The 26,279-nt window shown below is 49.7% G+C and overlaps 2 protein-coding genes across 2 annotated transcripts; both read left to right on the top strand.

Moving 5' to 3' along the window:
• The first annotated feature begins 44 nt into the window (after window positions 1-44).
• efhc2 (EF-hand domain (C-terminal) containing 2) lies at window positions 45-8,808 on the top strand. Its single transcript, XM_040202354.2, has 15 exons — window positions 45-221; window positions 931-1,119; window positions 1,420-1,570; window positions 1,748-1,971; window positions 2,122-2,373; window positions 3,277-3,381; window positions 3,634-3,772; window positions 4,514-4,673; window positions 4,781-4,920; window positions 5,312-5,508; window positions 5,659-5,792; window positions 5,980-6,174; window positions 7,026-7,118; window positions 7,374-7,473; window positions 8,572-8,808. The coding sequence occupies exons 1-15, from the start codon at window positions 144-146 to the stop codon at window positions 8,698-8,700; spliced, it is 2,286 nt and encodes a 761-aa protein (XP_040058288.2). The 5' UTR covers window positions 45-143; the 3' UTR covers window positions 8,701-8,808.
• A 5,443-nt stretch (window positions 8,809-14,251) lies between these two features.
• Window positions 14,252-25,441, top strand: ndp (norrin cystine knot growth factor NDP). Its single transcript, XM_040202357.2, has 3 exons — window positions 14,252-14,459; window positions 22,350-22,699; window positions 24,139-25,441. The coding sequence occupies exons 2-3, from the start codon at window positions 22,487-22,489 to the stop codon at window positions 24,361-24,363; spliced, it is 438 nt and encodes a 145-aa protein (XP_040058291.1). The 5' UTR covers window positions 14,252-14,459; window positions 22,350-22,486; the 3' UTR covers window positions 24,364-25,441.
• Window positions 25,442-26,279: the final 838 nt, after the last annotated feature.

Below are 26,279 nucleotides of genomic sequence, written 5' to 3'. Positions count from 1 at the left end.
ATACACACACAAAAAATGTCATGTCCACATCCATGTTGATATTTTACAAGTTCCCCGTTGTTATTGACGTCGCTAAGGGACATCCTAAACAAAAGCGTTTCCATGGTAACCTGTAACAACTAAATGAAAAGAGGCCCAGTTGTATGAAGAAGAATATCAACCAGAGAAAAATGTCATCCGTGGCGTTACCATTTCTACCCGGGAATGCACCCAACAGACAAGTAAGCTTACTGCATTTCGTGGGCCATATATTTCACACGTTTTGGCTGTAGCTTAACGTTATCTCGGTTTGGAAAGGCTGTACTGCATTCCAATAGTTAGCTAGATGTTAGCTACAATGTCAGCTAGCAAACGTCACCAATAGGTAGTGACGTTAGGTTAGCTCCTGAGCTAACAAGCTAACTAGCTAATTAGGGCATTCGGCAATTTTAACCAACTGCCTCAATGTCACTAACGTTATTTAACTGATACAAAAATAATTATTTTAGATAACGTTAACACTTTAAGTCGCAAATATATCTGTTAACCTGACAAGATATTTTTCTTCACCCTGTGTAACTCTTAATTAGCAAGTGTTAAGCCGGGTTTTAAAAGCGTTAACTTGTAACATTTCTTCAACGTTAGTAACGTTATTTACTTACTGACGTTACGTTAAGTTACTTATTACTTGCATTTCTTATTATAGTTATAGTTAGGCCCACTTGTTACTTTCCACATTTAACTAACATGTTATGCGTATAAGTCAAAGTTTATGTAATGACTGTTTATTATAGAAAGAAAAATATATTTACAAAATATATTTGGTCAAAAATATTTGGTCAAGAAATGTTATGTCAAAACATGTTTTGAAAAAAAGATTTAAAATATGTTAGGTCTACAAATGTCAAAATAAAATTTTGACTTTCAGTATTTCTCTCTTCTGTCCTACAGCTGGGGAAGGAGAGATTCCACAAATCCCAACATTTCAACCATTCCAGTGGACTCCCTATGCTGGTTGCATCTGAGAAGCCAGGCATTGGAGGAGAGCTGTTATTTGGCCAGATGATTAAACCAAAGTATTCTGTGTTTCCCAAAGAACAGGGCAGGGATTTACCATCATGGGTAGCCTTTGACAAAAAGGTGAATTGATCGTTTTTTTTATTAACAATTGACTAGAGGACTGGCTACACCAATCTCTAAAATGTCTACAAAAGACTTCTGCTGTTAATGTGTTGCATTCAAAAAAGCTAATGTTTTCTTTTGGCCAGATGTGTGTACACCACTTATATTGGATTATAGTATTTGTCAGTTTAGTTTGAAGCATTTCTACCAATGCTTAACTTGAATTCGCATTTGAATATTTCTAATACATGATAGAAACAAATCTATGAGCCATAATTTGATGAATCTCATTGACAAAACACCCCTTTCCTCCTGTAGATATTGTGTTTTGAAGCATTCTTCCAGGAAGCTGTGCCTGAGGCACAACATGAGACGTACAGGATCAGGAAGTGTAAGATCTACTTCCACCTGGAAGATGATACCATTCAGGTGGTGGAGCCAGAGTACAAGAACAGTGGCATCCCTCAAGGTGTGTTTGATAACGCAGGAAATGTCTTTTAGCTCAAATGAATCTGTACGCATCCAAGACTTCAATTGGCCAGATGATCCATTACATAAACCAAACAGACAATGCGCTTCACTGACATATAGTGAGTAGTTCATCAGCAGTCCCTTCACATGGCTGTGTTGCTGTTTTCTGTGGTAGGAACATTTATTCATCGTCAACGTGTCCCACTGCCTCCCCCGAACGATGACTGCTTCTACAACATTTACCACTTCAACATCAACCAACAGATGGTGCTGTACTCACGCACATTCACTGTGATCGACTGTGACTCTTTTACAAGGAACTTTCTCACAAAACTTGGGGTGATCCTCAATAACCCTGCCACTGTACCCGATGACCCCTACAGCAAACACCGGGAAGAGGTAAGAATCAGGCTTTTCATTTTCTTCAGACGATCAAGCGATGTATAAAATCGCATGGAACGGTGTTACTTATGTGTTTGCATTTCAAAAATCTCCCTTCACGCGTGATATTATGTATTGATTATTTGGACCACGATGTTCCTACTCCAGATAGAGAAAAGTATGAAGCCACTTCGTCCGTACGAGAGGTGTGACACGCTGAAGCAGTTCCTCGAGCACGACGGCAAAGTCCTGCGCTTCAACTGCTTGTGGGACGACACGGAGAGCATGTTCGCAGACCCGCGGGAGCTCACACTGCACTACCACCTCGGGGATGACACCATAGAGATCATGGAGATCAATCCCGCGAACTCGGGGAGGGATTCTGTGCCCAAGTTCCTACGCCGCAGCAAAGTACCCAAGGTGAGGCATCACGATAGGATACGTCCATCAAGTATCAAGTATGGGTCATCGTGGCGCAGGGGTTAGAGAAGGTGTGCTGGGAAGCACAAGGTTGTTGGTTCGATTCCAGGCTGCCCCATGTTCCACGTCGAAGTGTCCCTGAGCAAGACACCTAACCCCTAATTGCTCCCCAGGCAAAAATGTGAAAAAAGCCATGGGTTTAAAGTGTAATGTAAGTCGCTTTGGATAAAAGCGTCTGCTAAATGACCTGTAATGTAATGTAATGTAATGTAATGTAAAAGTATCTGGACCGCAAGCTGAAAAAGAAAACATCACATGCTCCGACAGCATAATGGAAATCGCAGAATTCTCTGAAGTACAGAGAGAGCCGTGCTTAGTAGGAGTTTAGGAAGGAACATTTAGTGGAGCAGAATGGGTTTCACAGGTTCTCTCTTGTATTTGCTGTGTTACATTTCCATTTCCATTTACCCTTTTTACATGTAGATAGTTATTCCAAAGCTAAAGGCCTTCAGGGACTTTCTTTCTGGTTGGGTGGCTTCTTTTGCTCTTTTTCCCACCATCCCTCCCGTCACCCAGACCTCATTCTGTCTGACAGCACTGCTGCAGCATCCAGTCCCCCTCAAGCATTCTGGCTTTCTCCTTCAGTTACTGACTGAAGCCTAATTCAACTTGAAAGACTGCCAGGCTTCAATCATGTGTGCGTGTCTGTGTGTGTCTGTGTGTGTCTGTGAGTGCGTTTTCAGTCCAGTAGTTTTGTTTCTTTTGATGCCTTTTGTTAAATATCAGCCCTAAAGGTTGACCAGAATCCGCCATCCTATGGGATTCCACCATGTCCATGAAGACCACCATGTCCTCATTTGCTCTGTCTCTTAATTATATCAAACTGTCCTTTATGTTCTGTAGAATTTGGTCCCGGTGAAGCAGCCCGGACAGACGACGGACCGCACGGTGCTCAACGTGATCGCCTCCGCCAGGCAGCAGAAGCGCTACATGCTGGACAGCCTCAAAGTATTTCCCGCCTCAGCCGCGGTCACGGACACGCACCACGCCGATATGTGTTTTGTAATGTATGGTTGTATATTTTTGACCATATGGCGTGTCAGGTGATCTTGTAGATGGACGTAGTTCTGATTACAGTAAACAGTGGACGGTGTGACTCCACTTGTTTGGCTCCATTTTCTGCTACATTCAAAAAGTAATGTCTCCTTTGTGGTCGTTCTGTCATCTGATTCTCTCCCTCATACTCTTTGTCTCTCGTAGACTGGAGCTGTCCATGATGAGTTTTACAAGGACCGTGACCTGACTTTGGGCGGGGAGGTGAATGTTTGGGGCAGGAGAGTGATCATCACTGACTGTGATGACTTCACCAAAGACTACTACCGCTCCAAATACGGCATAGGTAATAACAGGTCCTTTTTTAGTAGTGCTTCAAATGTGCAGAGTGTTTCTTCAGGTGAAATATGAATATTTAAAACACTGGTTCAAGGTTTTATCTAACAACAACCCGATTGTATGTACTCAGTTGAATAATAGTTACATTTACAGCAGCTTTTCTTTGAAAATGACGATGTCGCATTTCAACACGTCATTCATTAAAAGGATTTAATTCACTTATTGGTCGCTGGTGCCTGCAGTACCTTTGTCTGAACACTTAGGGGCAGTAAGAGCTCACCTCGGCAAGAGCTATTACCTTCCTACAATATGGATTTGTCAGACTCTTGTTCAGAAAGGGCTTTCTCGGTCAAAGGGTATGTAAGAGCCAGTAACGGCGTGTCATCACACACTCCAGCTCTCCAGCGTCGGTATTCCTCCGTGCCTCCACAGTCAAAGGCGCTGGGGACGGCAAGAGGCACACGGCTCCCCGGCAGGAGCAACCCGAGCTGGTCCCTGGGCGGGTTTTCGGGCTTGCCGCATTAGTCCCGGTAGTGAACCAGGCCGAGCCCCCGGTGACAGGCCCATGTGATGGAGGGTCCTGTCTGACTCATGGCAGTCCGAGGTCAGCTCAGGGTCACACTCAGACCCGGGCTGCTGTGCTCCGGCATGGATGGATTAGCTGCTGCCCTCTGATCATCCAACTCTCCCCCTGGGTTCCTCTCTTCTTCTAAGTGTTTTGTCTTTTATTTCTCCTTCTTCCGATCAGAGGATTTCACCCCGGTGGTGTACAAAGCTCCCCCAGCCCCGATACCCGAAAGGCGTGTGCCCCCCTACAACGGATTTGGCTCGGAGGAGGACTCGCTGAGCTACTGCCATCGCCTGCTGCCCAAACCCCCACAGAAAGATTTCCACAAGTTTATGGAGAGGTCAGATGAGAAGTGCTCATAGTCACTCTGGAACCTCTGTGTCTCTGTGTGTGTTTGTGGCAGTCCTCAACTTTGCTGTGTATCCCCACCCCCGCCCCCCCCACCAGAAGCGACGTCATCAACGTGCTGAATTTCCGTGCCAAGATGGTCACCACCAATCCAGATGACATGCAGAGGGTGTTCACCATCTCGTTCTTTCTCAGCGACGACTCCATCTCGGTGTTCGAACAGCCCAAGAAGAACTCAGGTAAAATTTTGCCCAAAGCCGAACCACAGCGTTGTTCCTTTTGAAAGGAAATGAAGCCGGTGATGTTTAGTACAAAGACATATTTTTTTCAGGGATGGAGAGATTCCCATCGTTGTAAATCAGTATGAGACAGTATTTTTTACAACGTAAGATGAATAGTATGTCGTGGATTCAAGGACTGTTCAGCAGGGCTCCAAGGTGAGATGTCCAACTGGTGACATGTTGTAAAAGGAGGCAACGGTTTGAGGATCGATTTAACTTCAATTTAGATAATTTAGAACAGCCAGAAAATGTCAATTCCTTCCAACTGAGTGAAAAGTGTCTGTGAAGTTGACCGAATGAGTTCTGTTTCCACACCTCCCTTCCCTCCCTCCCACACGTGGTGCACCAGGTATAGTTAGCGGTAAGTTCCTGAAGCGGGGTCGCGTCAAAAAGCCCGGCCAGGAGCTGTTCAAGAGCGAGCCGTCGGAGTACTTCAAAGCCCAGGATCTGTACGTTGGAGCCACCCTGTGCCTCAGCGCCGTGCACTTCCAGGTTTTGGATGCGACTGAATACACCTTCAGCTACATGGAGCAACATGCTGAGGAGGTAAGGAGGCAGCTGCAGCAGGGGCATTGCTCTCCTGTTCAAGGTTTATGTGGGAGCAGGTTGCCTGAGCTAACGTAACGACACTGCCCTGGTGCCTCTGCGTTACGTAACTCTACACCCCGTTGCTCGTGTGTCTGTAAACGTCTTCAGTTCCCCAAAGCCAACGTGGGAAACATCCTCAGCAAACTGCGATCCTTGCCGGAGGAGAAGCGGAGTGAGATCCGGGCGTTTCTGACTCTCAGTGACGCCGGCAGCACTGGCTTCATCTCCTACGAGTCGCTCAGGTACAGTAATACAGACGATATGTGCAGCGCACCCAACGTTGCAATAACACGTACTGAAGACTCTTGACGGAGCGAAAACTCAAAGCCGCCCCCCCCCCTGCACATCTGTAAGATATTAAATAGTTGCATTCTATTAGTTCTGGCTTTAAAGCCTGAGATGTGATCGGTTTCTGTGTATGCGCCACAGGGGCCTGCTGACCGGCCTGGGCTGCGGACTGTCAGAGCACGAGGTGCTGGTGTTGGGCCGAAGCTTCTCGCAGCGCCAGCAGCCCGAGGTGGACGTGGGCCTGATGCTGGCGGTGGCCCAGGACTTCCTCAAGAAGAACCACTTTGAAGACTTCCCTCACATGGACAGAGCCTTCAGACATTGCGATCAACACAAGTAGGTGGTCGCACACACACACACACACACACACACACAGACTCACAACAAGACATCAATCGTGCAGTCAGTGGCCCCATATCTCAGGGCAACAATTAGTTCCACTAGTGTAGAGTGGAGCATTGGAACCAGATGGACCCTGAAAGACCCGCATGGCACGTAGCTCTGTGGACCAGAGGACACACACATCCTCTTTATTTGCGCACAGACCCACATGTTTGAAGCCCGTGCGCTCCGTAGACCCAGCCGTCCATACATAAGCAGTGGACCTTTAACTACGGCGCAGTCAGCCGAAATGGATGGTCAACAGTTCCCAACAGGCTAAGGTGTCTCGCGTGTTCATGGCGCCGTGTTGACAACCGGAATTGGTGCCAAATTGTTCAGCAACGGAGACGGAATGACCAGAATGGCCCCGTGGACCGGCTGCTGTCCCTGCGGAGAACAACTCAGGTCCTTGAGGATAGGCAGCTTGTGTTTCACGCACACGCACCTTGCTTTCATACAAATTGCGGTTGAGCATTTTTTCTGTAAATAATGCATCATATAATAAACAACCAGGGTCCAGCTCATGTGCTGCATGTGGCATATTTGCTGTGGTCTTATGTGTGATTCAAGCCTCAGCGCAGACAGTATGTTCCTGGAGCTTCATTCAAACGACCCATCACAAGTAGGCAAGCGGCCAGATGCGGGTCCACCTCATTGACTCTGTATATACTGTTGATGGATGACGTTTCTCCATCTCCATGCCATCCTCATCAAACGCAGTCTGTGGTCCAAACCCCTGGTTCTGCCTTGGCTTCTTCTTTCCGTATCTTTGATGCTGATGTCTATGCTTTTCTTTGTGTCTCCAGGACCGGGCGTCTCTCCACCAAAGAGACACGGACCATCTGTAAGGCCGTTCACCTTCCGCTGCCCGAGAAGCTGCTCGCGAGTCTGCTCGGAAAGTAAGAGCCAACCAATCACAGCGGAGTACAGGGAAGAGCTGTTCAAGGTTCCCCTGCATGTTCAGAGCTGTTCAGTTTTTTATTTAGTCCCGTGCCCAGAAATCTTTCTTGGCTTGACAAAAAAAATGTTTGAATCAGCATTTAGACGGACTACCACTAAAAGAAGATGTATTAGAGCGGAATGGCTTCATTTGAATCAAGTGGCAGCTCTAAACAGTGTACGCCTGTTTCCCATCTGGCGCACGTCCGCTGTAGGTTTGCAGATGGAGACGAGATTGACTACCACGCCCTCCTGGCTGGCATCAACTGGCTAGAGAACAACGCTTCCCCGGTGCTGCCCGAAGACAGGTTGAAGGTAAGGGAGGCGAGCGGCATGTAAAGTAGCGGCGAGAGAGAAAAACCTTTTAGATGAAAGTGAATCAGACAGTACAGCTCAGGGTTTTAAATAGCAGTAATTGAAAATCCATCTACATTTTACCTGCGATGACTCAGTGGACAAGTGAGCCAAAAGCCAAATCAAGTGCGTGGGAAGGGATGTTGAAATGGACAGGAGGACAATTTATTTTGCACAAAAAAGGACTTTAGAGAGAGGGAGACACGCACACACACACACACACACACACACACACACACACAGAAGTGGTCAAAAAAGAAGGAAGTAGCTCCTGCGTTCCTCCCTCTTGCATTTGTATTTTTCCTATGTAATGCTAATTTAGCATGTTTTGCAACAGCCAAATCTTAGCAGAACCAGTACACCACGGCACGACAATTAAGTGTGTGTGGTTCAAGCGCGTGTGAACCAGTGCTTACTTTATTGTCCATTTTCCTCTGCCACGGTTTCCAGCTGCTCTCTGCCTTCCCGGGTTCTCAGCCCAAACTGGTCTGTCTCCGCTCAAGGACCTTTCCCTCCCTAGAAAGTGTACCCTCAAAAAATGAAAACAAAACAACTCAAATTGGCCACTGAGGTCCCGCGGAGGTATCGTGTATCACACTGAGTACACAGCAGTAATGTCATGTTCTTTGTTCAAAGCCATGTGCTCTTTAGTACAGCCAATTTTCTTACTTCCTCTATAATTTATATTCTTTCCATTCCTTACATTTTACAATATCGGGACCAATTTAAAAAAAAAAGCCTTCTCTGAAGAAACAATTTAAATTGCACGTCTGTTTTTCCTGTGTGTGTTACGTGTGAGGGTTAATCCGTCTAACTCGACAGTTTTTACCCTTAAGCGAAGCAGTGTTTTATAAACAGCCCGTGTGTCACACACGAACGTCTTACGGAGCCTCCCTAGTTGTACAAAGTGCATCACACAGAGCGAGCCAAATAAAGGAGATATCTCTCTCGGAGAAACCGCAACGGAGGAGAGAGACAAGTGGTGGATCCAAAGTGAAAACTAAATGTTTCAATGCAGTCAGAGTTGTGCCAAGACTGGTGTGCTCCTGTCGTCTCCAGTTCGTGGTGGATTCCGGGTCCAACGGCGACGGGGCTCCGGTGGAAAGCGTCAACTTCTCTCGCCTTCTGAGGGACGTGTTCTGCTCTCCCTCCAACGGCGGTGACCCGACCAGCGCCACCAGTACATAGGCCCCATGTGGGCGGTGAAACGGGTTCTGCCTCTGGAGCACGCACACACACACACACACACACACACGCCGCTTGTTACGCAATTAAAGAACACGGTGTGTCGGCTAACCAGCGTCTGTTTTTTCACTGTGTGCCGTCATCTCACATGTCACCTTTTGGTTCCCTATTAACGCTCGTCTGCACCTGGCTGAGTGTTGATCTTGGGATTTATTCTCTTATATTAATTGGATGAAAACAAACAGTGAGGTGTAATTTATAACCCGCGTTGCGTGTGTGGCAGTGTTAGACTATAAAAAGGCACAGGTGGGTCAGGTCGAGGCGCCACTGTAATCAGAGCCTGCGTCGTAGAGGGGATGAGTCAAACATTAGGTAATCAACCACCCAATCCTCTCTATGTGACCGGCACACACACAACGTACCCCTCCCCTGTCCAGCCTCCCTCCCCCCCTTCACACGCAGCACAGAAACAGTGCATTACATCACCGCGGGCATTATCAGGTCTTCTCCGTCTGCCGTCTCACATACAAAAATATTAGCTTCCCCTGTCACCCGCTGCCAGACGTTGGAGAGAGCTCACTCGGCCTTTTTGTTGCCCCGCGAGGCACGCTGCGGGAGAGGGAGGGGTTTCCGACGCCCCCTTCCCCCGTCCAGCGCTCCCGTCCCCCCCCCCCCCCTGCCAGCCGCCACTTTGCGCCCACACATGCTGCTTTCTGCCCCGTCACGCTCCGTGGCACAGCAACAGCACACTGCGGGGCGGCGCCCTCGCCGCTGGGCTATAAATATGACGGTCGGATGGTGTCGTGTACACAGAGCATCCTTTAGGTTCAGACTAACGGTATACAGATGTATTCAGTATTCATCGTGTTAAATTTGTTGGCACAAATGTTTTTATGTTTTTATTAAGGCTGTCAACATGAACGCATTAATTCATGCATTATTCAACATGTTCCACCCGGTGGAATTCTGCCTCCAAGATGATCAAATGTGTGTAGTTTTGTATAGATTAACAATTAGACAACAGTGTCTAAAATACACACTTTCTAAAGCGGTTACTTATTACATGTAAGTTTAGTCTTTAAAAAAAGAAAAAGAAAGGACAATCATTCAAAACAACATTGTAACAACAACAACATTCAATAATCGCCATTAATCGCGATTAATGAATTTCAAAATGTGAGATTAATCAGTAAAAAAAATACACAGGGCTGCCAATGGATTAAACCTTTTTTACTAATTAAATTTAAAAAATGACGCCACCCTTTAATAAAAACTATTTTCTTTCCCACGTTTCTTTAAGTCTTTAAAAACTGATCGACAGGAAGTTCATGAGCGTCTCTGGGGCCGAGGGGGGCTGAGTGTTTGTGTGCAGGTCTGATGGAGTCACGGCTAATCTGCGAAGTCTAAACAGATATCTGAGAACAAGAGAGGAAAAGTCTCTGTTTAGTGGCTGCGTGCCTTCCTCGTCTCGTGACAACAAATCCCCAAGTTGGAAGCACACACACACACACACACACATGCACACACACACACGCACACACACCACAGAGCACCTGCGTTCAGATGTTTTTCTCAGAACTGTTCCCCCAGAGCAGCCGTGTTTGACCCTCTACAGTTCAATCTGAATACGCTTCCGTCACTTTCTTTCATGGTGTAAGTCTCGTGTTTTAATTTGGCGGCTTCAGTTGATTATTACGCCATTTAAAACCCTCGGTTGGGACGGTTTTTGGGAGCTTGTATATTCAAGGCATTTCCTCATTGTAAACAGAATGAACTGATGAATAATCAAATAAAGTATAATATAAGCTTGCGGCATTCGCGAGGGTCGCAAGTGACGTCACATCATTTGGCTTTTCCTTGTGGAAGGGTTTCACCTGTCGGTGCACACCCAACAGTCTCTGGGCAGGAGGTAGAAGCGAGGCTCAAACCTCCACAGCAGACCTGTAGAGAATGCTACCGTTAGCATGCTAATACGCAAAAGCAGGCCGGCAGTGGAAACTGCACCTACAAAAAAGAAAGCAGGCTAACTCATAGATATTCCACTAAATGATTTTGTTTATCATTAAGTGTAAAGGCCATCAATAAAGCCCACGCGGGGCGAGCAGGAGAGGCGGAGGATGGGTCCATTTGTTCCACATATGGGCCGAGGAGTAAACGTTGATGTTTTTATTACTCATCAGCACTTAAGTGGTTATTTTAACCCTAACAGCAACTTTTTTTTTCCTAACTCTAACCAAAGTGGTTTCCGGTAAAAGGCGGAAGTTTATTTTGAAATACCATACTCGAAAATCAACACGTGTAATTTAGATTTACTGACAAAAAATGTTTGCGCACCAAAACATCGGGTGGCAGCCTACTTGTTCACCCGGTGTCCCGGGAGGGGCTGTTGAGTTTTCTCCGCCTGCAACCGGAGGCCCTCTGCAACCGCGCTTCCATCCAGAGTTCAGCACACTGTTTCTGGCCGCTCTCCCTCGTTCCAGTGATTCCTCGGTGCCGATGGGGCGTTGGCACAGAGCGAGGGAGAGTGGGGGGAGTGGAGGGAGACAGGGCTCAGGTTTAGACCCCCCCACCCACACAGGGTCAGCCACCGCCTCAGGTGCACATGGGGAACCACTTAGCTGCTCTCTCATTATTCCATATCTCCCTCTATCTCTGTCTCTGGATTTGTCACTTTCTCTCTTTCATCCTGCTCGCTCTCAACGAACCCCCCCCCCCCCAACACCTCCTCCTGCGCCCTCCACCCTCAGGGCTGCCGATCTCATTCCACGTGCAGCGTGTTGTTGTGTGTTTGTGTGCGAGTGAGTGTTAAGATCATTAGCTACGCCGCGGCCTGCGCTCACTGCGTCCTGACAGGCGCCGCCTCTCTTTGATGCCGCTGCTTCGTTCCCGCACGAGAGCGTGAGCACTTGCGCTTGCTCTGCCCCCCCCCCCCCCCCCCTGAACTCCATAGCCGGACCTGGTACACTCATCAAACATCAGTTGTCTTTGGCAGCTGCTGTGACAACACTCTACTTGGTCAAGAAAAGAGAACGTTATTCTACCCCGGCTGTAAATTACAACTATGGGACTTTTTTGTGTGAGGCTTTTGGCTCCCAAGGGAAACCACTTTTGAGGCAAAACATTCCTGTTTTTGTTTGCTGTGGACATAAATCACACCACGTGTGTCTCCCCAAATGTAGGCCCTTGTTTCATGCAGCTTAAAATAAGGCCGGACATCAACCATCCCGGTGAAAACGGCTGCTCCGTCGGTCAGAGAGGCAGATATTCGAGTTTCTCCATCGCGTCGGCCCAAGCTCCGTGCTGGCATGAGGACGCCGTGTGAGAGCGCGACTCGGGTGTGACCGAGCTGTGATTTGACCCTGCCCTGCTAATCCCCTTCTGATGAGGTGATGACCCCACCGCCACGTCGGGTCCGCTCGCGCCTCAGTTTGCCGGCCGCGCGGCGCGAGTCCGGGTGCCTCCGGGCCAAGGTGGGGCTCAATCAAGCCAGCGACAAACTGCCCCCCCCCCCCCCCCCCCCATCACGCGCCTCACAGTCCCCCCCGGGGCTCACGCGCTGATGAGACCCGGGTGCGACGCGACCTTTGACCTCATCGCTGTCGCGTGAACGAACGATCTTAACGCTGCTTTGCCTTTTCCTTCCGCCGAACCCGCCGCGGCTGCAGGACGTTTACAAGTTGTCAGGGAGCTGCTGCTGCCGTGGTACGTCACCTCGGTGGATCCCCTCCTCGTGCTCAATATATCTTCTGTCTCTCCCCCCCCCCCCCCCCCCCCGCCCGCCTTCCCTTCCCACCCTCCTCCCCGCCGCATATGGGATTCACATTTGGCCGCGCTGAGCATTTCCTTAATGTGATGTTATGATACATCATCTGAAGCCGTTTACTCCCTGTCACCACCCCTCGTGTGGACACAAGCTGACGGAGGAGCGGCGTCCAGATTCTGTCCAGGTGAGTAATGGCCGTTTAATTTGACACTGTTCGCCTGAAAGGGTACTCAAAATACAAACCGTGCTCACGTGGGTCTCTTTCTCTTCAGCAGCCTGCCGCTGGTGTGTCATAAGTCTTCAGCCTGTCCTGCTGCTGGCTATCGAAGGTGTGTGTGTGTGTGTGTGTGTGTGTGTGGGAACAGAAGGTGAGAAATTTGGGGGTCAGCCTGGGTCCTTCAGGTAATTGTGCTTCTTAAACTTCTGACCCACTAAGCCGTACTTAGTGTGGCGCTCGCTCCCCTTATTTCCCCCGAGAGTTTTGACTCTGCATACCAGGACGTTTGTGTGTGTGTGTGTGCGTGTTTCTGATACAATGAGTGTCTGAGCACATGTGGTCAGCTTCACACGAGCTCATCCTTCCTCATCTGCTCTGGCATGGCGCTCACTGTCCTGCCCACACAGTCTGACCGCTCCGTCTCTAAAACAATCAGCCTATAAAGATGTAGTCGTTTGTCACGTAGGTGAAAATAGGTTATTTTGACAGGTTGGTCTCTGTGAGGCACGTTACAGGAATGCGCGCTCAGGCACCGGACGATCTGGATTATTCCCATGACTCAATTTAGGGGATTTCACCTTCGCCGTCGGTGTGCGTTTTAATGTGATCGAACTCAAGCCACCAAACCTGCTCACGTTCCGGGAGCAGCGAAGCAGCTGGGACCGTGCAATGTTTGGGGGGGGGGGGGGGGGGCAACGGCGATGCTTCCCCCCCCCGTTTATCACAGCGTGTCCCCTCTCTGTCTTCACGTTGAGCCCCGTGAGGATGACGGATGAGGAGGTTCCTGTGTCGTTCTCGGCGTTGCCAATACACACGGCAGCGTCATGTAATGGTTTACAGATGAAGACCAGAAAATGAAATATCCACCGAGTCAGTAACAGTTTACCCGCTGGGTCCTGTATCATTTTTTAGAGAGTGATGAATGTGCTGCTTACTTTTCTCGGATTCTTTTATGGTTTTTGAGCAATGACCTTTTCATTTGAGTGTACATTTTGTAACATTTGTAGGACGTTCCCGTTGAGTGAAGCTGAACATGCTGGATGCTGTTTGCTTTTCTTACGACGATACATTTCACACGTATAGAACTTAACTACCGCTGCACAGATGCTCCCACCGGGGAGAAGATGGCTGAGGTGAGTCATTTAGCTTCCTCACCCCTCATGATTGGGGAAAGCGCGTGAAGACGAAGGTCCACGGGGGCCAGTTGTTTTTAAACAAACCAAATCTGCTAACAGTTTTATAACCCTGACCTCGTAAAAGCGGCTGCAGCTTTTGGTCAGCTCCCTCCTGATGGGACCAGCAGAGCCGTCCAGGCCTGGAATTCCCATTTGCCGCCGTGGAGCGCGTCGATGCGTCAGCTGGTGTGTGTGTGTGTGTGTGTGTGTGTGTGTGTGTGTGTGTGTGTGTGTGTGTGTGAGAGAGAAAGGGCGTATGATATACGATTGCTGTGTCACGATCCACATGTGACGAGCGTCCTCACAGGCCGAGCATCCAGGCTGATCTCCCCGCTGGAGAGAAAGTCAGAGAGTGTGACTGTGGGACAGCAAAGAGAGAGAGAGAGAGAGGGAGAGAGAGGGAGAGGGGGAGGGAGGGAGAGAGAGGAGGTGAGAGAGACCGAGGGAGGAGAGAACAGCGCTCAGACAATCCGTGTGCGTGTGTGAGAGAGGTAGAGACAGGAGGAGAGAGGAGCTGGCTGGGAAACAATAGTTGAACTACCAAATCGAGAGCTGCGTGCAGGATCTCCGCCGCCCTCCGGATGCCTCTGCTGTCTCTCTGCTGAAGGTAAGAAGCCCGGCCTCCGATCCGCTCAAGGTATATTCTACATTCTCCATCTGCGCTTTCGACGGGCCGTAGAAGGATTCAGCCTGAGCCACGGCGCTTTACATGTCTGCATAGTTACGCAGCGGTACGTGCGCGGTGCACAGAGCTGCAGCTTAACTTGTGCTCACCGTTCCTCCTCCGCTGCACACGTCCCCCCCCCGAGCTCAGGTGCGCATTCCGCTTTTGCTGCAGGTTTTTCGGCTCCGCGTGCGTCCAGAATGCGCGGGCGGTTGTGATTAGGAAGCAGCGTGACGCGACGTGTAACAGGAGGAAACATGTTTGTGTTGGCTCCGGCCGATTCACTAATCAGGCAGTGACAGCGATGCTGGAAGGATATAGCCGAGCGCGCCGAGCTCGTAAGGAGAGTGTGTGTGTGTGTGTGTGTGTGTGTGTGTGTGGGCTGGAGCGCGAGGTTAACAGCGGTGTGAATAACTTTGGATATGTGTTTTACAGGTGCGTGCGTGCATGTCCGTGAGTGTGTGATTGACTTGGCCTGTTCTGTTGGACCCAGAGGCTGCTGGCTTATGCCAGAAGGAGCCGATGACAGATGTTACGGGCTCTGTGGTAGGTCGCAGGAGGAGGAGGCGAGCTACTTCCACCTCACCGAGAAGGAGAGGCGTCCGTGTGTGAGGAAGAGAGACGGGTGGAAGGTGTTTGCATGAAAAATGAAGTGGCTGAGGGAGGAAAACATCTGAGAAAGAGACAGGAACCGTGAACCCTTCGGAGGACCGGCAGCGCCAGAGGAGGATGCAGTAAATAGGAGAAACAGAATGAAACTGAGATGTGTGCGAGGGGGAGAGTTGGGGAGTCTGACACCAGAGAGAGAGAGAGAGAGACGGAGGCTGTGATGGAGACGTCACCTCCAGACGCTCGTCTCCACTTCCTCCGACACCAGATGAGAAACAGTTTGCGCGGCGAGAAAATCTTCTCTCGTGTCGAGACCGACGGGCTCAAACCGAGAGGAAGGTGAGGAGGAGGAGGAGTGGGGGGGGGGGGGGGGGGGGGGGGTTTGAACGTTGCACACCCGGCCAGGTGTAGATAGACAGATAGGTGCGCGGTGGGTTCGTTGTCGCTGCTCTCATGTTTCATATTCTCAAACACGCACACAGGGGCCCTTTGTGAGCGTGTTTATTTGGACGGCGTTGAAGCTGTCGACGGGCATTTCACAACGCCTCGACTGAGAAGATGCGCAACGCCGCCCCCGCCAGAAAGGGCCGGTGACGGATCGCCTGCCGCCCGCAGAAACCCGGTCCAACGCGACGAAACAAACGCCCCCCCCCCTCCCCGCCCAGCGACTCCGCCTGTGCCAGAGGCTGGTGTTGGATGGAGGCAATGTGGCGGCGCACCGGTTTTATCCTGCGGTTCACGTGTGACCCTGCAAGGTCAAAGGGGGGGGGGGAGCTCTGTTACCGTGAGCCACGGGACATCCGTCAGCAGGGAATATTCATACGCGTGTGTCCTCTTCCCTCTCCACCGCTTCTGAGAAGCCTAAATTGTAAAGCTAACACAAGCTTAGCTGCGGCTGCCTGTCAAATCCACACTGTTTGTCTTATCTTTACTGAGCGGGGGGGTATTTTTAGTGGGAAGCTTAGCTTTTAGGAGGGTGGCACGTGGGGAGGGAAAGCGAGAGCGAGAGTGTGTGTGTGTGTGTGTGTGTGTGTGTGTGCGGTTCAGGAGCTGGCGTCAGCGGGCGGTGAGAGAGATTGCCACTCTGCATGCCAAACTGTGTGTGTGTGTCTGCCTTTACTGTGCGACTGGAAGACAGGTCAGTGGGTCCGCCCCCCCCCCCCTCCACACACACACACACACACACTCCAGTTAGGAATCTGCCCTTTAGTTTATTAAAAGCTGGTGAAACAATGGAGGGGGGTGCGGTTCAGGGGGGGGGCACGTGGAGCAAATCAGGAAGCAGCGGGATGATGTCGTTACAGAGTTAGACGAGGAGATGCAGGGGTGGAGATAGAGGCAGGTATTCACGGCGGCTCAAAGCATTATAATCCGCCCCCCCCCCCGCGCTTCCGTACCTGTCATTTCCCCCTAATCCTACCCCCCCCCCACCGGTGTCTTTGATGCACCGGTTTTCTGGGGGCTCTACGACAGACAGTCTCTGGACAACAACTGTCTGCTCAGCTGCCGGGTGAAGATCTGGCTTCATGCACACACCAGCATCTCAGCAACGTGTAGAGCAGCCAGAGCGCACAACACACACACACACACACAGCCCCCACGGCCGTGTGCTGAATCTGCATACGTGTACATGGAGGGGGAAGGGGGGGTTTTATACATGGCCCCCCACTGCTAAGAACAAAACGTGGTGACGCGGGATGAGAATTTCTGTTGTGCACAACATATGGCCGGACCAGTTGGGAGGCTTCATGGTGTCACTTCTCATAACAGATTGAGAGATGATGTCATTGTTTCACTTTTAACTCTTCAACTCAAGTCCTCATTATGACGTCTTTTTGCTCCTCAGGTCTCTTGTGCATCGCTTCAGTGAGGCATTAAAATCCCTAAAAAAGCCAAAGACATTCAATTCACAGGGAAATTGTTTCAATAAAAGCTTGAACAAATGAATCTTTCCGTTGAAATAGATTAATGGAATTTAATTTGTTGTCACAATGATCAGCAACAATTCAACACAACAATTAAAAAAAAACAATTAGAAATGTGATTTGAATGAAAGTACAGAAGTATTATCAGCAGAATGTACCATAGAATCCAAAGTTAAAAGCACTCTGTCAAATATTAACCTGCAAAGCAACTAATAATTGTAGTGTTCCAATAATTGTAGGGGAGTAAAATCTTACTGTGTGTCTGTGTGCGCGCGTGTGTGTGTGTGTGTGTGTGTGTGTGTGTGAGGCATCTTTCCCACGTAGCCTCTGAGAGAGACATTCCAATATCTGCTCTCCTTAAGCTTAGAATCATCGTCTCATAACTCCAAAGTCCTGAAGCTCACAACCGGCGGTAACGAGGCAACGAGGGATTGTGTCGTGGTTCTGCGGTTTGGCTCCCCAGATATTCTGAACCCAGACTGGATCTTTTTATTTTTCTTCTGCAGATTCTGCGCCATTCTTTAACAATCTGCCCTTCGGCGTTGCGGCTAAGACTGTATCGAGAAAAAGGAAGTGGAATTCGCTCGATTTGATTTGCCCTACGACACGTGATATGTCTTTTATTAAGCAGCAAATGCAGAGATAGGTATCTGCACTTGATATGTGTGTAGTCACATATAACGCATTTTGGTTAATCATTTCATCATCTGCCCCCGCGGGGCCTCCAGCTTTGGCTCCATAATTAGTTTTGGAGTCCCGGGAACTCTGGTTTCTCGGTCGCGGGGGCGAAATGTGCCGTCTGGCTGCGGTCGTCTCTACGTGCAGACTCCAGTGCAATTATTGTAACACAGATGTGTTACAATAACTAACTCCACCAATTGGGATGCATGCACTTCTAGCACGGGACGGCTGTGACGCCTAATTACTGGACGTCTCGACTGTCCTCGGGCCTCCGCCCAAAAGAGCCCACTCTCGTTTCCTGCCTCGGTGGAGCAGAATATCTATTTCCCCGCTTGAAGCAGCAACAGTGCAGCCACTGTTTCCAAAGCTCGGATCTCTGGACACGGGAACCGGTGCCATTATGTCACGGCAGCGGCTTGGGGATGACAGAGCCTGGACCACTTAAACCTGATGTATGGAAGTTATAACCATGACCTCGTTCAGCTTCTTGTCCCAGACCACACGCACGTTTTAACAGAGATAAGGCAGCTCCTCCATGGATCAGACCTCAGAGGAGTGTTAAAGGAAGATGTGATGGAGGCAGAAACACGGAGAGGAACCAGTAGAGGAGGACGGCTGCACTTCTGAGAGGATTTATCTTTGTCTCCGAGTGGACAACGTTGTGGATTCCAAACCATAGATCCAAGAAGCGGGCCGTAACGATTCACGGTTTGCTGGATGTTATATATCTGTATGAGATGGGGGGGGGGGGGGGGGGGGGGGGAGGGGGTGATCCAGGGATCCAGCTGCTGTTTGTGAACACCCAGGGCTCTATAAATCTAAGTCCAGGGCAGGTGTGGCTGAGCTGGGGGAGAGGAGGCCACACTGGGCCTTACCCTTCCCCAAACCTCCTGACCTCCTTTCACTTCTGCCTGCAGCAGGGAGACCACCGGGCATGACACACACACACACACACACACACACACACACACACACACACACACACACACACACAGACACACACGCAGTGCAGTAATGAACTGACTCACACAGATAGTATCTCCGTACGTTAACCCTGAGAGCCCTCATTATCTGAGACAGCTGCCATTCATAGCGATGTATTGATGTCACCGGCTTTTAGAAGCTCAAGCGCAGCATCCAGGAGAGACGGTAGTTATGGCGTGTGGTCACCTTGTAGTGTTTGCATTGCGATCAGGCTTCAGCTCGCAGCAAAACTGTCAGATGACAATCGGCCGAGAATCATCGCTTGGCTCTCTAAAAAGATTCGATTGTGAACCCAAATTACGAACTTTTCAGTAAGCTAAATCTTGTCCTGGTAGTCACTATGTGGATAACTGTCGCTACCTTGATTTGTTTTAGGTCCAGGACCTGTTGTCTGTTTAACATAAAGACATGTTCCGACCAGTGGGCAAAGGGTGCTTTAGGAAGACAATTGCATGTTCACATTGTGTACAGACCAAACTTACCAGGGGCAAGTCAGTATCACTCCATCAGGAGTAGGAGCACCGGGTCTCTTGGCGTGTAATGAAGGGGGTGGATGGAGGTGGAGGGGGGTGGAGGGGGGTGGATGGGATCGGAGGGGGGTGGATGGAGTTGGAGGGGGGTGGATGGGATCCCAAGAGCAGATTCTTAAGGATAGTTATTCAAGCAGAAATGTAAGACTGCACACGGATCAACTGACTGAAAAGATACAGGAGACTACAATATTAAAAGCAAAGTAAAGTCAGGTGTTAAACGCCACAAGATTATTCAGGTATTTAAAGTATCTCAAATTTAGTATTCAATTTATTAAAATCTCGGGAGATGATAAAGATTTTGAGTTGAGTCTTCAAGCTCATTCGGTGCATGTGGGGAATAAAAGGAATGAGACGATGCCTATGCGTAACCATGGTAACGATGACTTGTGAGAATAACAAAGTCTAAACTCATTTAAAAACATTGATTGGGCCAAGCAACGGGAAACCGTATACACACTAACCGCGTCAAACGATGCAGAACTTTGTTGTTATACACCAGCTGCCTCATCTCGAGAGGAACAACCCTCTTGAGATGAGGAACAACCCTCTCTAGATGACTAGAGAGGAACAACCTGCTCGAGATGAGGAACAACCCTCTCTAGATGACTAGAGAGGAACAACCTGCTCTAGATGAGGAACAACCCTCTCTAGATTACTGGAGAGGAACAACCTGCTCGAGATGAGGAACAACCCTCTCTAGATGACTAGAGAGAAACAACCCTCTCAAGATGAGGAACAACCCTCTCTAGATGACTAGAGAGAAATAACCTGCTCTAGATGAGGAACAACCCTCTCTAGATGACTAGAGAGAAATAACCTGCTCTAGATGAGGAACAACCCTCTCTAGATGACTAGAGAGGAACAACCCTCTCTAGATGCCTAGAGAGGAACAACCCTCTCGAGATGAGGAACAACCCTCTCTAGATGACGAGAGAGGAACAACCCTCTCGAGATGAGGAACAACCCTCTCTAGATGACGAGAGAGGAACAACCTGCTCGAGATGAGGAACAACCCTCTCGAGATGACTAGAGAGGAACAACCTGCTCTAGATGAGGAACAACCCTCTCTAGATGACGGGAGAGGAACAACCCTCTCGAGATGAGGAACAACCCTCTCTAGATGACGAGAGAGGAACAACCCTCTCGAGATGAGGAACAACCCTCTCTAGATGACGAGAGAGGAACAACCCTCTCGAGATGAGGAACAACCCTCTCTAGATGACTAGAGAGGAACAACCTGCTCTAGATGAGGACCAACCCTCCCTAGATGACTAGATGACTCTAGATGACTAGAGAGGAACAACCCTTTCTAGATGAGGAACAACCCCAGATGACTAGAGAGGAAGAACCCTCTTAAGATGAGGAACAACCCTCTCTAGATGACTAGAGAGGAAGAAGCCTTTTGAGATGAGGAACAACCCTCTCTAGATGACTAGAGAGGAACAACCTGCTCTAGATGAGGACTAACCCTCTCTAGACGAGGGCCATCGAGTGTACCAGTGGGCGATGAAAGGAGGGAATAAAAATAACCGATAAGCTCGTAATGAGCTCCTCCTGCCGTGCCTCCATGTCCTCAGCAAGAGACATAAATCTATATCAGTATTTATTTTAACGGGCGATTTATTTTAAATGAGACTTTCCCTCACAAAGAATGCTACGGTTAAATGATTCTCCTTCGAAAGAAAAACATCGGGGCTCGGGGGGGGGGGGGGGGGGGGGGGGGAGACTTGATGCATTTTGTGATTTCAGTTTAAGTGAGAAAATCCCCCGGGTGGTGCAGATGTGACGATGGGTGCTGAAGCGGGAGCTCTGATAGAATGCAGTGTGCTGTTCATTTCCCCGGCTGTGCCACGCTCACAACCACGCACTCTTCTGGTCACGCGCGAGGACACACAAAGGGGTTATTCTTCCCCCGGGTTGCATCCTAGAACCCCCTTTAGTCAGAGTGAGGAATGTGGAATGCGGTCGACCCGAAAACGTTAATCGATAATAAAATATCTGGTTGTGTCTTGAGACCCTGACTATTAATGCGATTACCTGGAAATAAAAGTCTAACAAAAAAGGCATTTTGACTCGAATGAATGACCAGAAAAGGTCGGATGGGTTTAGCACAATGTGATATTTCCTGCTCATTCCGAGCAGGAAAACTCTGAAAAACACATTTCTCCTTGGATGCTTTTCTTAAGAAAACAAAGTGATACCTGAGTTGACGAAGGGCTGGCAGATAAATCACAGTAGTTTTCCACCTCAAAAATGCTAGTATTTGTAAGTTGTGCTCAAGTGACATTTCTCTTTATTGGACGTCACTGCAGATGTTTACACACAATCTAATTCTTGGGCTTTTCCGTAGTAAAGTTACCAAACACACAATCGTGGATGTGCGTCGACAGACAAATCAACACGAAAAGCCCTGAGCACATATTCATAAGTACATCAGATGGGCAGTAAAACATAATCATTACGCTCCTTTCTGTCTCCAACTCGTGCGCACACACACACACACACACACACACACACACACACACACACACACACACACACACACTTTTCTCCTTAATTCACAACACATTGCCTTTTAGTGAGTCCGGCCTCAACACGAACCCTATTGTCGGGAGCACAATGAAGTTATAAAAAAAAGAAACAACATGAGTAGGCCTACATGTGCTGCGGGACTGGCGGAGGGCTCTCAGTCGCTCGTTGGGAGAGCGATTTGTTTTAATGAAAAGGTCGATCCTGGGGAGAGGGGAGGCTCCCGGCCGCGGGCTGTTTGTGCTCGGCTTAAGTTTCTCCTGTGTAATAAAAGCACCAGGACTTGTGTTTCTACATGTGTGTGGGTGCGCAGGGGAGACTGAGGAGCCAAAGCCAGCAGCCAGATTCACATACCCACACACGCACAAACACTCATCAAACAGTCAGTCACACACCCCCCCCCCCCCCGCAAAAAAAACTGGCAAAGGTATCTGCGTCTACTAAGGGAGCGTGAGATCTTTTCTGCAGCGCTGAGACCACGAGACTAGTTCCTTCGGATGTTCCAATAGAGAAAACACACACAACATTGCATGCGTATCCGTTCTTTATCGGTGCTTGTCTGCCCCTCACAGACCGCGCTGGATCCAGACCTGCGGGGGATGGAGCGGCCCGACGGACCGACCCCCCTACCAGCGTTCGGCCTGCAGCTAGTACCGACCAGGAGAGAGACCCCGGCAGAACCCACAGGCGTCCTTTTCAGGTCCCGATCATGAAACCTTTCGTCTGCGCGGGCCCCCCCTGCGGCCTGCCGCTGCTGCTGGTCCTGGTGTGCTGCCCCCTGCTGGGCCTGGTCCAGTCCGCCGGCGGCAGCAAGGCCGGCGATAACGAACACCCGCACCTGGGAGACGCCGACCCGGAGCGCTGCATGAGGCACCACTACGTGGAGACCATCGCGCATCCCATTTACAAGTGCAACTCCAAGGTGAGGACGCGTCGAGTCGTTTGTTACCGATCAATTTGTTCCAAAGGAGGAATCCAAGAACCCCCCCCCCCCCCGAAAAAAGATCTTGACTTGTCTCTTGAAGGCCTCCTTCCTGGCCGCCGCTCTCTCTCCGTCCTACGCGCAGCGGCCGATGACGCATTGAGTCACGCGACGGTCGTCCTCGGTTCTTTGGTCTTTTTTTAATGTCCTGCCTGTGAGCGCGTGGAGCAGGTGGCCCCCGACCACAGCGCCGCTCGGGGGAAGCGAGGGCCGAGCTGCACTCGCAGCACCGGGGAGGCTTTCTATTACCGCAGACAGACAGAGAAGTGACGCCTGGCTCAGAGGTCGGCGTGCAGGTCACACAGAGTCCACCTGCTCCAGTGTGTGTGTGTGTGTGTGTGTGTGTGTGTGTGTGTGTGTGTGTGTGTGTGGAGGCGGGATAGACATTCATGTGATGTGCTTTCATCTGGTGCCCAGGCACAGAGGTTTAAATAGCCAACAGCTTTGGATATTGTTGATCTTTGTTTTGGAGAAAAGGGCTCATAGCTGTGGACGTGCAGGAGAACGAGTTATGAGACAAATCGACAGACAACGTTGACGCGTTTCACAGCAGTCAATGTCGCAAGTTAAGAGTGAAAGTGCTGCATTTAACATCTAGTTCATAAGCAGTCATTATGAATGGTTTGAGAATACTTGTTGTATCATAATTATGAGTATCAGCAGTATAAATCAAAGAGCAACTTCAATCCCTCAAATAAAGGAAGAAGTTAAATGTACTCATACAGAATAATGAGACAAATAATAATGATGAAAATAGTATAAATGGTATGATGAAGATGACAATAATAATCATAACAAATACGTGTCTTGTGTTTGCTGTTGATTAATCAAATGAAGCCTCGTCTGATCCAAAGAAATGTTCCTATTGTTTCTAACAAGCAGGACATTACTTTTCTTATTATGACATTTAGTTTTAATAATGAATTGTTCGTCCAGCTGGTAATGAATGAAAGGAGGAGCAGGAGAGGAGGTAAGTGGAGGAGCAGCCTGATCAAGACAGACGGTGTCAAAGTGGCAACAACCCTCGTGAACTGTGTGTGTACATGCATGTGTGCGTGTGCGTGTGCGTGTGTCACTCTGCCCGCGGCCCCAGACGGGGCACACGGGGGGGCGACACCCAGCAGCTGACAGAAGGACATGGCACAGGGGTCTGCAAAGGAACGCCACGCTCACAGCACTAATCAGGCCGGCGCCCGCCCGCCCGCGTGTGCGATGGGAGAGCTTGACGCGGTGGTTTTTGTCCCCTCCGCACACGCACGTTCCTCTGGAGGAAAAGGGCTCTCGGCCACGTGACCGCCTGTGGCCTCTGAGGTCAAGGAGTGACCTCCGTGATGTTTCCTTAACCCTTTCTTTCTTCTCTCCCGCACGCTGTGTTGCAGATGGTGCTGCTGGCGCGCTGCGAGGGCCACTGCAGCCACACCACCCGCTCCGACCCGCTCATCTCCTTCAGCTCGGTGCTCAAGCAGCCCTTCAAGAGCACCTGCTCCTGCTGCCGGCCGCACACCTCCAAGCTGAAGGCCGTGAGGCTGCGCTGCGCCGGCGGCAACCGCATCACGGCCACTTACAGATACATCCTAGCCTGCAACTGTGAGGAGTGCAGCTGAGGGGGGCGGTGGGGGGCGGGGGGGGGGGGGGGGCTCAAGACTCTGCAGATCCCTTTGGCCTGGGACTCACAGGCTTTCCAGAGAACTTGATAACGGACCCGCAGCCTGCGAGAGAACATTCTGTATGTGCATCCAATCAGAACAAGCATATTCCTCCCGCGCACGAGGCCAGACGCCACAAACCGCCGCCCCCCGGGGCCCCCTCGCAGGCGGAGACGCACCGCGCTCCTCACAGTAATCCCCAACGCACACGCGCTCACCAACCGCAGTATGCTCGTTACTCGTAATGTCTGTGCCAACCCTCCGCCCGGCGCCACGCGACAAGAGAAACACACAAACAAGGAAAACACGCGGGCGTGAAAAGGACACGTGGTGGAGCTACAGAGAGGCCCCCCCCCCACCCGCTCCTCCGCCCAATAACGTCTGAGCCCCCCCCTCCCCACCCCGGGGACCCGTCGGGTGGAGAGGAGAGCGAGGAGGCGCCCGGGAGGCCGCGGCGGCCGCCGATGGGCCGTCGGTGTTTCCACGTTAAATGTCATGTGTTCTATTTGCATCTCTGTGATGCTCCTCTGCGTTCATGGACCTGCAGCTGCGTTGTGAAAAGCTCTTTGCCTGCTGCGTCGCGCCGCTCGTGTCCGTCTGCCTCATGAATACACAACTTCAAAATCACACGTGATTTCTTCCGGGTGTCTGTGTGTGTGTGTCAGGCTCAAACATCGGTGCTTTTGGTCAGTTTATCTGGTAATTAGTTGCTTCTATCGTGAAATAAAATTTAAAAAACTCACCCGAAAAAATGAATACCTCCCCCACTACTGAATATTTGAGGACTTACCTGATTTTATCATGTTTTATTGCCAATTTGAGATTTCAGGTCAGGTGGTTAAATTATTCATGCATCCAGTAAAAAATAGACATTTTCAAAATGCTTAAATTGAGATTAATTCTCATCAGAAAAATTCAACTGGTTGGATCCTGAAGTCAACATTTGAGGTTAGTGGCTGAAACGGAGGATATTAAATAGTGGATCATAAATTTGTCTCTTGCCTCTTTAAACCTCTTTAATAAACTATCCTGTCATTTATTACTGTTTCCCTCGCTGGCCTTTTTAAATCTGAATCTGAAGCTTCAACATGCATCATTTCATCATCTGGATCCAGCACAGAAACAATGGACCCTCCAGCCAACGTACATTTAAAACGCATTGTAGGTGGATTTCATGAACATCTTTAGGATTAGAAGCAGTGGTCAAATACAGCTGCAGTGGGAGTTTTCCACCAGCTTTCCACTGGAGCCGAGAATGTGAAAATAAAGTGCAGCAGCAGGAGGCTAATGAACGTGGCGGTTGTGAAATCAAGGCGGACTAATTTAAAAGCAGTCCTTCGCTCGGCCGCCTGCGGCACAGACGTTGAACGCAGAGCAACTAACGCAACATAAAAGAAAATTGGAAATAGGCCTCATAACAATAATGAATCCAACGTGAGCCAGAGACCTGGATCCGTGTGTGGATTAACCAAGTGACCCGTTGAAACAATGCAGAGCGAGGCGGTTGGTTTTGTGGGCCCTTTGCATCAAGCACACTTGATCCATCCTGGGTCCTAATCACAACCGTGGAACACAGAAACCGTAAAATAGGCCCGTTTCGTTTTTACGGCCTGCTCGTTAGGGAGAAACTCACATCTGTGTGTCTGGCATTCCATTAACGCGCCACGTGACACGTGGACGGCGGCCATGAGCCGGACGGTCGGCCTGTGTGTGTGTGTGTGTGTGTGTGTTGCGCGGAGCTTTGTGCTCAGCCGTCAGCACGCGTCCTCCTGAGAAGACGTGAGAGCAATAATGTGAGCGCCGTTGGAGCTTTTTTAGTGTGAGAGCGGAACAGGAAGGATCATTTTTCCTGTTTTCATAACTTTTTATCCGGC

This window comes from Gasterosteus aculeatus, chromosome 16 (genome assembly GCF_964276395.1).
Source record: "Gasterosteus aculeatus chromosome 16, fGasAcu3.hap1.1, whole genome shotgun sequence".
In the NCBI taxonomy this organism is placed as follows: Eukaryota; Metazoa; Chordata; class Actinopteri; order Perciformes; family Gasterosteidae; genus Gasterosteus; species Gasterosteus aculeatus.
This window is presented reverse-complemented; position numbering and strand designations above follow the sequence as displayed.

Bases quoted from the DNA above. Each gene is read 5' to 3' on its own strand.
- ndp (XM_040202357.2), top strand. From the start codon at position 22,487: ATGAAACCTTTCGTCTGCGCGGGCCCCCCCTGCGGCCTGCCGCTGCTG. The intron at 22,700-24,138 runs GTGAGGACGCGT...GCTGTGTTGCAG, and splicing joins TTTACAAGTGCAACTCCAAG to ATGGTGCTGCTGGCGCGCTG.
- efhc2 (XM_040202354.2), top strand. From the start codon at position 144: ATGAAGAAGAATATCAACCAGAGAAAAATGTCATCCGTGGCGTTACCA. The intron at 2,374-3,276 runs GTGAGGCATCAC...TATGTTCTGTAG, and splicing joins GCCGCAGCAAAGTACCCAAG to AATTTGGTCCCGGTGAAGCA. The intron at 4,921-5,311 runs GTAAAATTTTGC...GTGGTGCACCAG, and splicing joins ACAGCCCAAGAAGAACTCAG to GTATAGTTAGCGGTAAGTTC.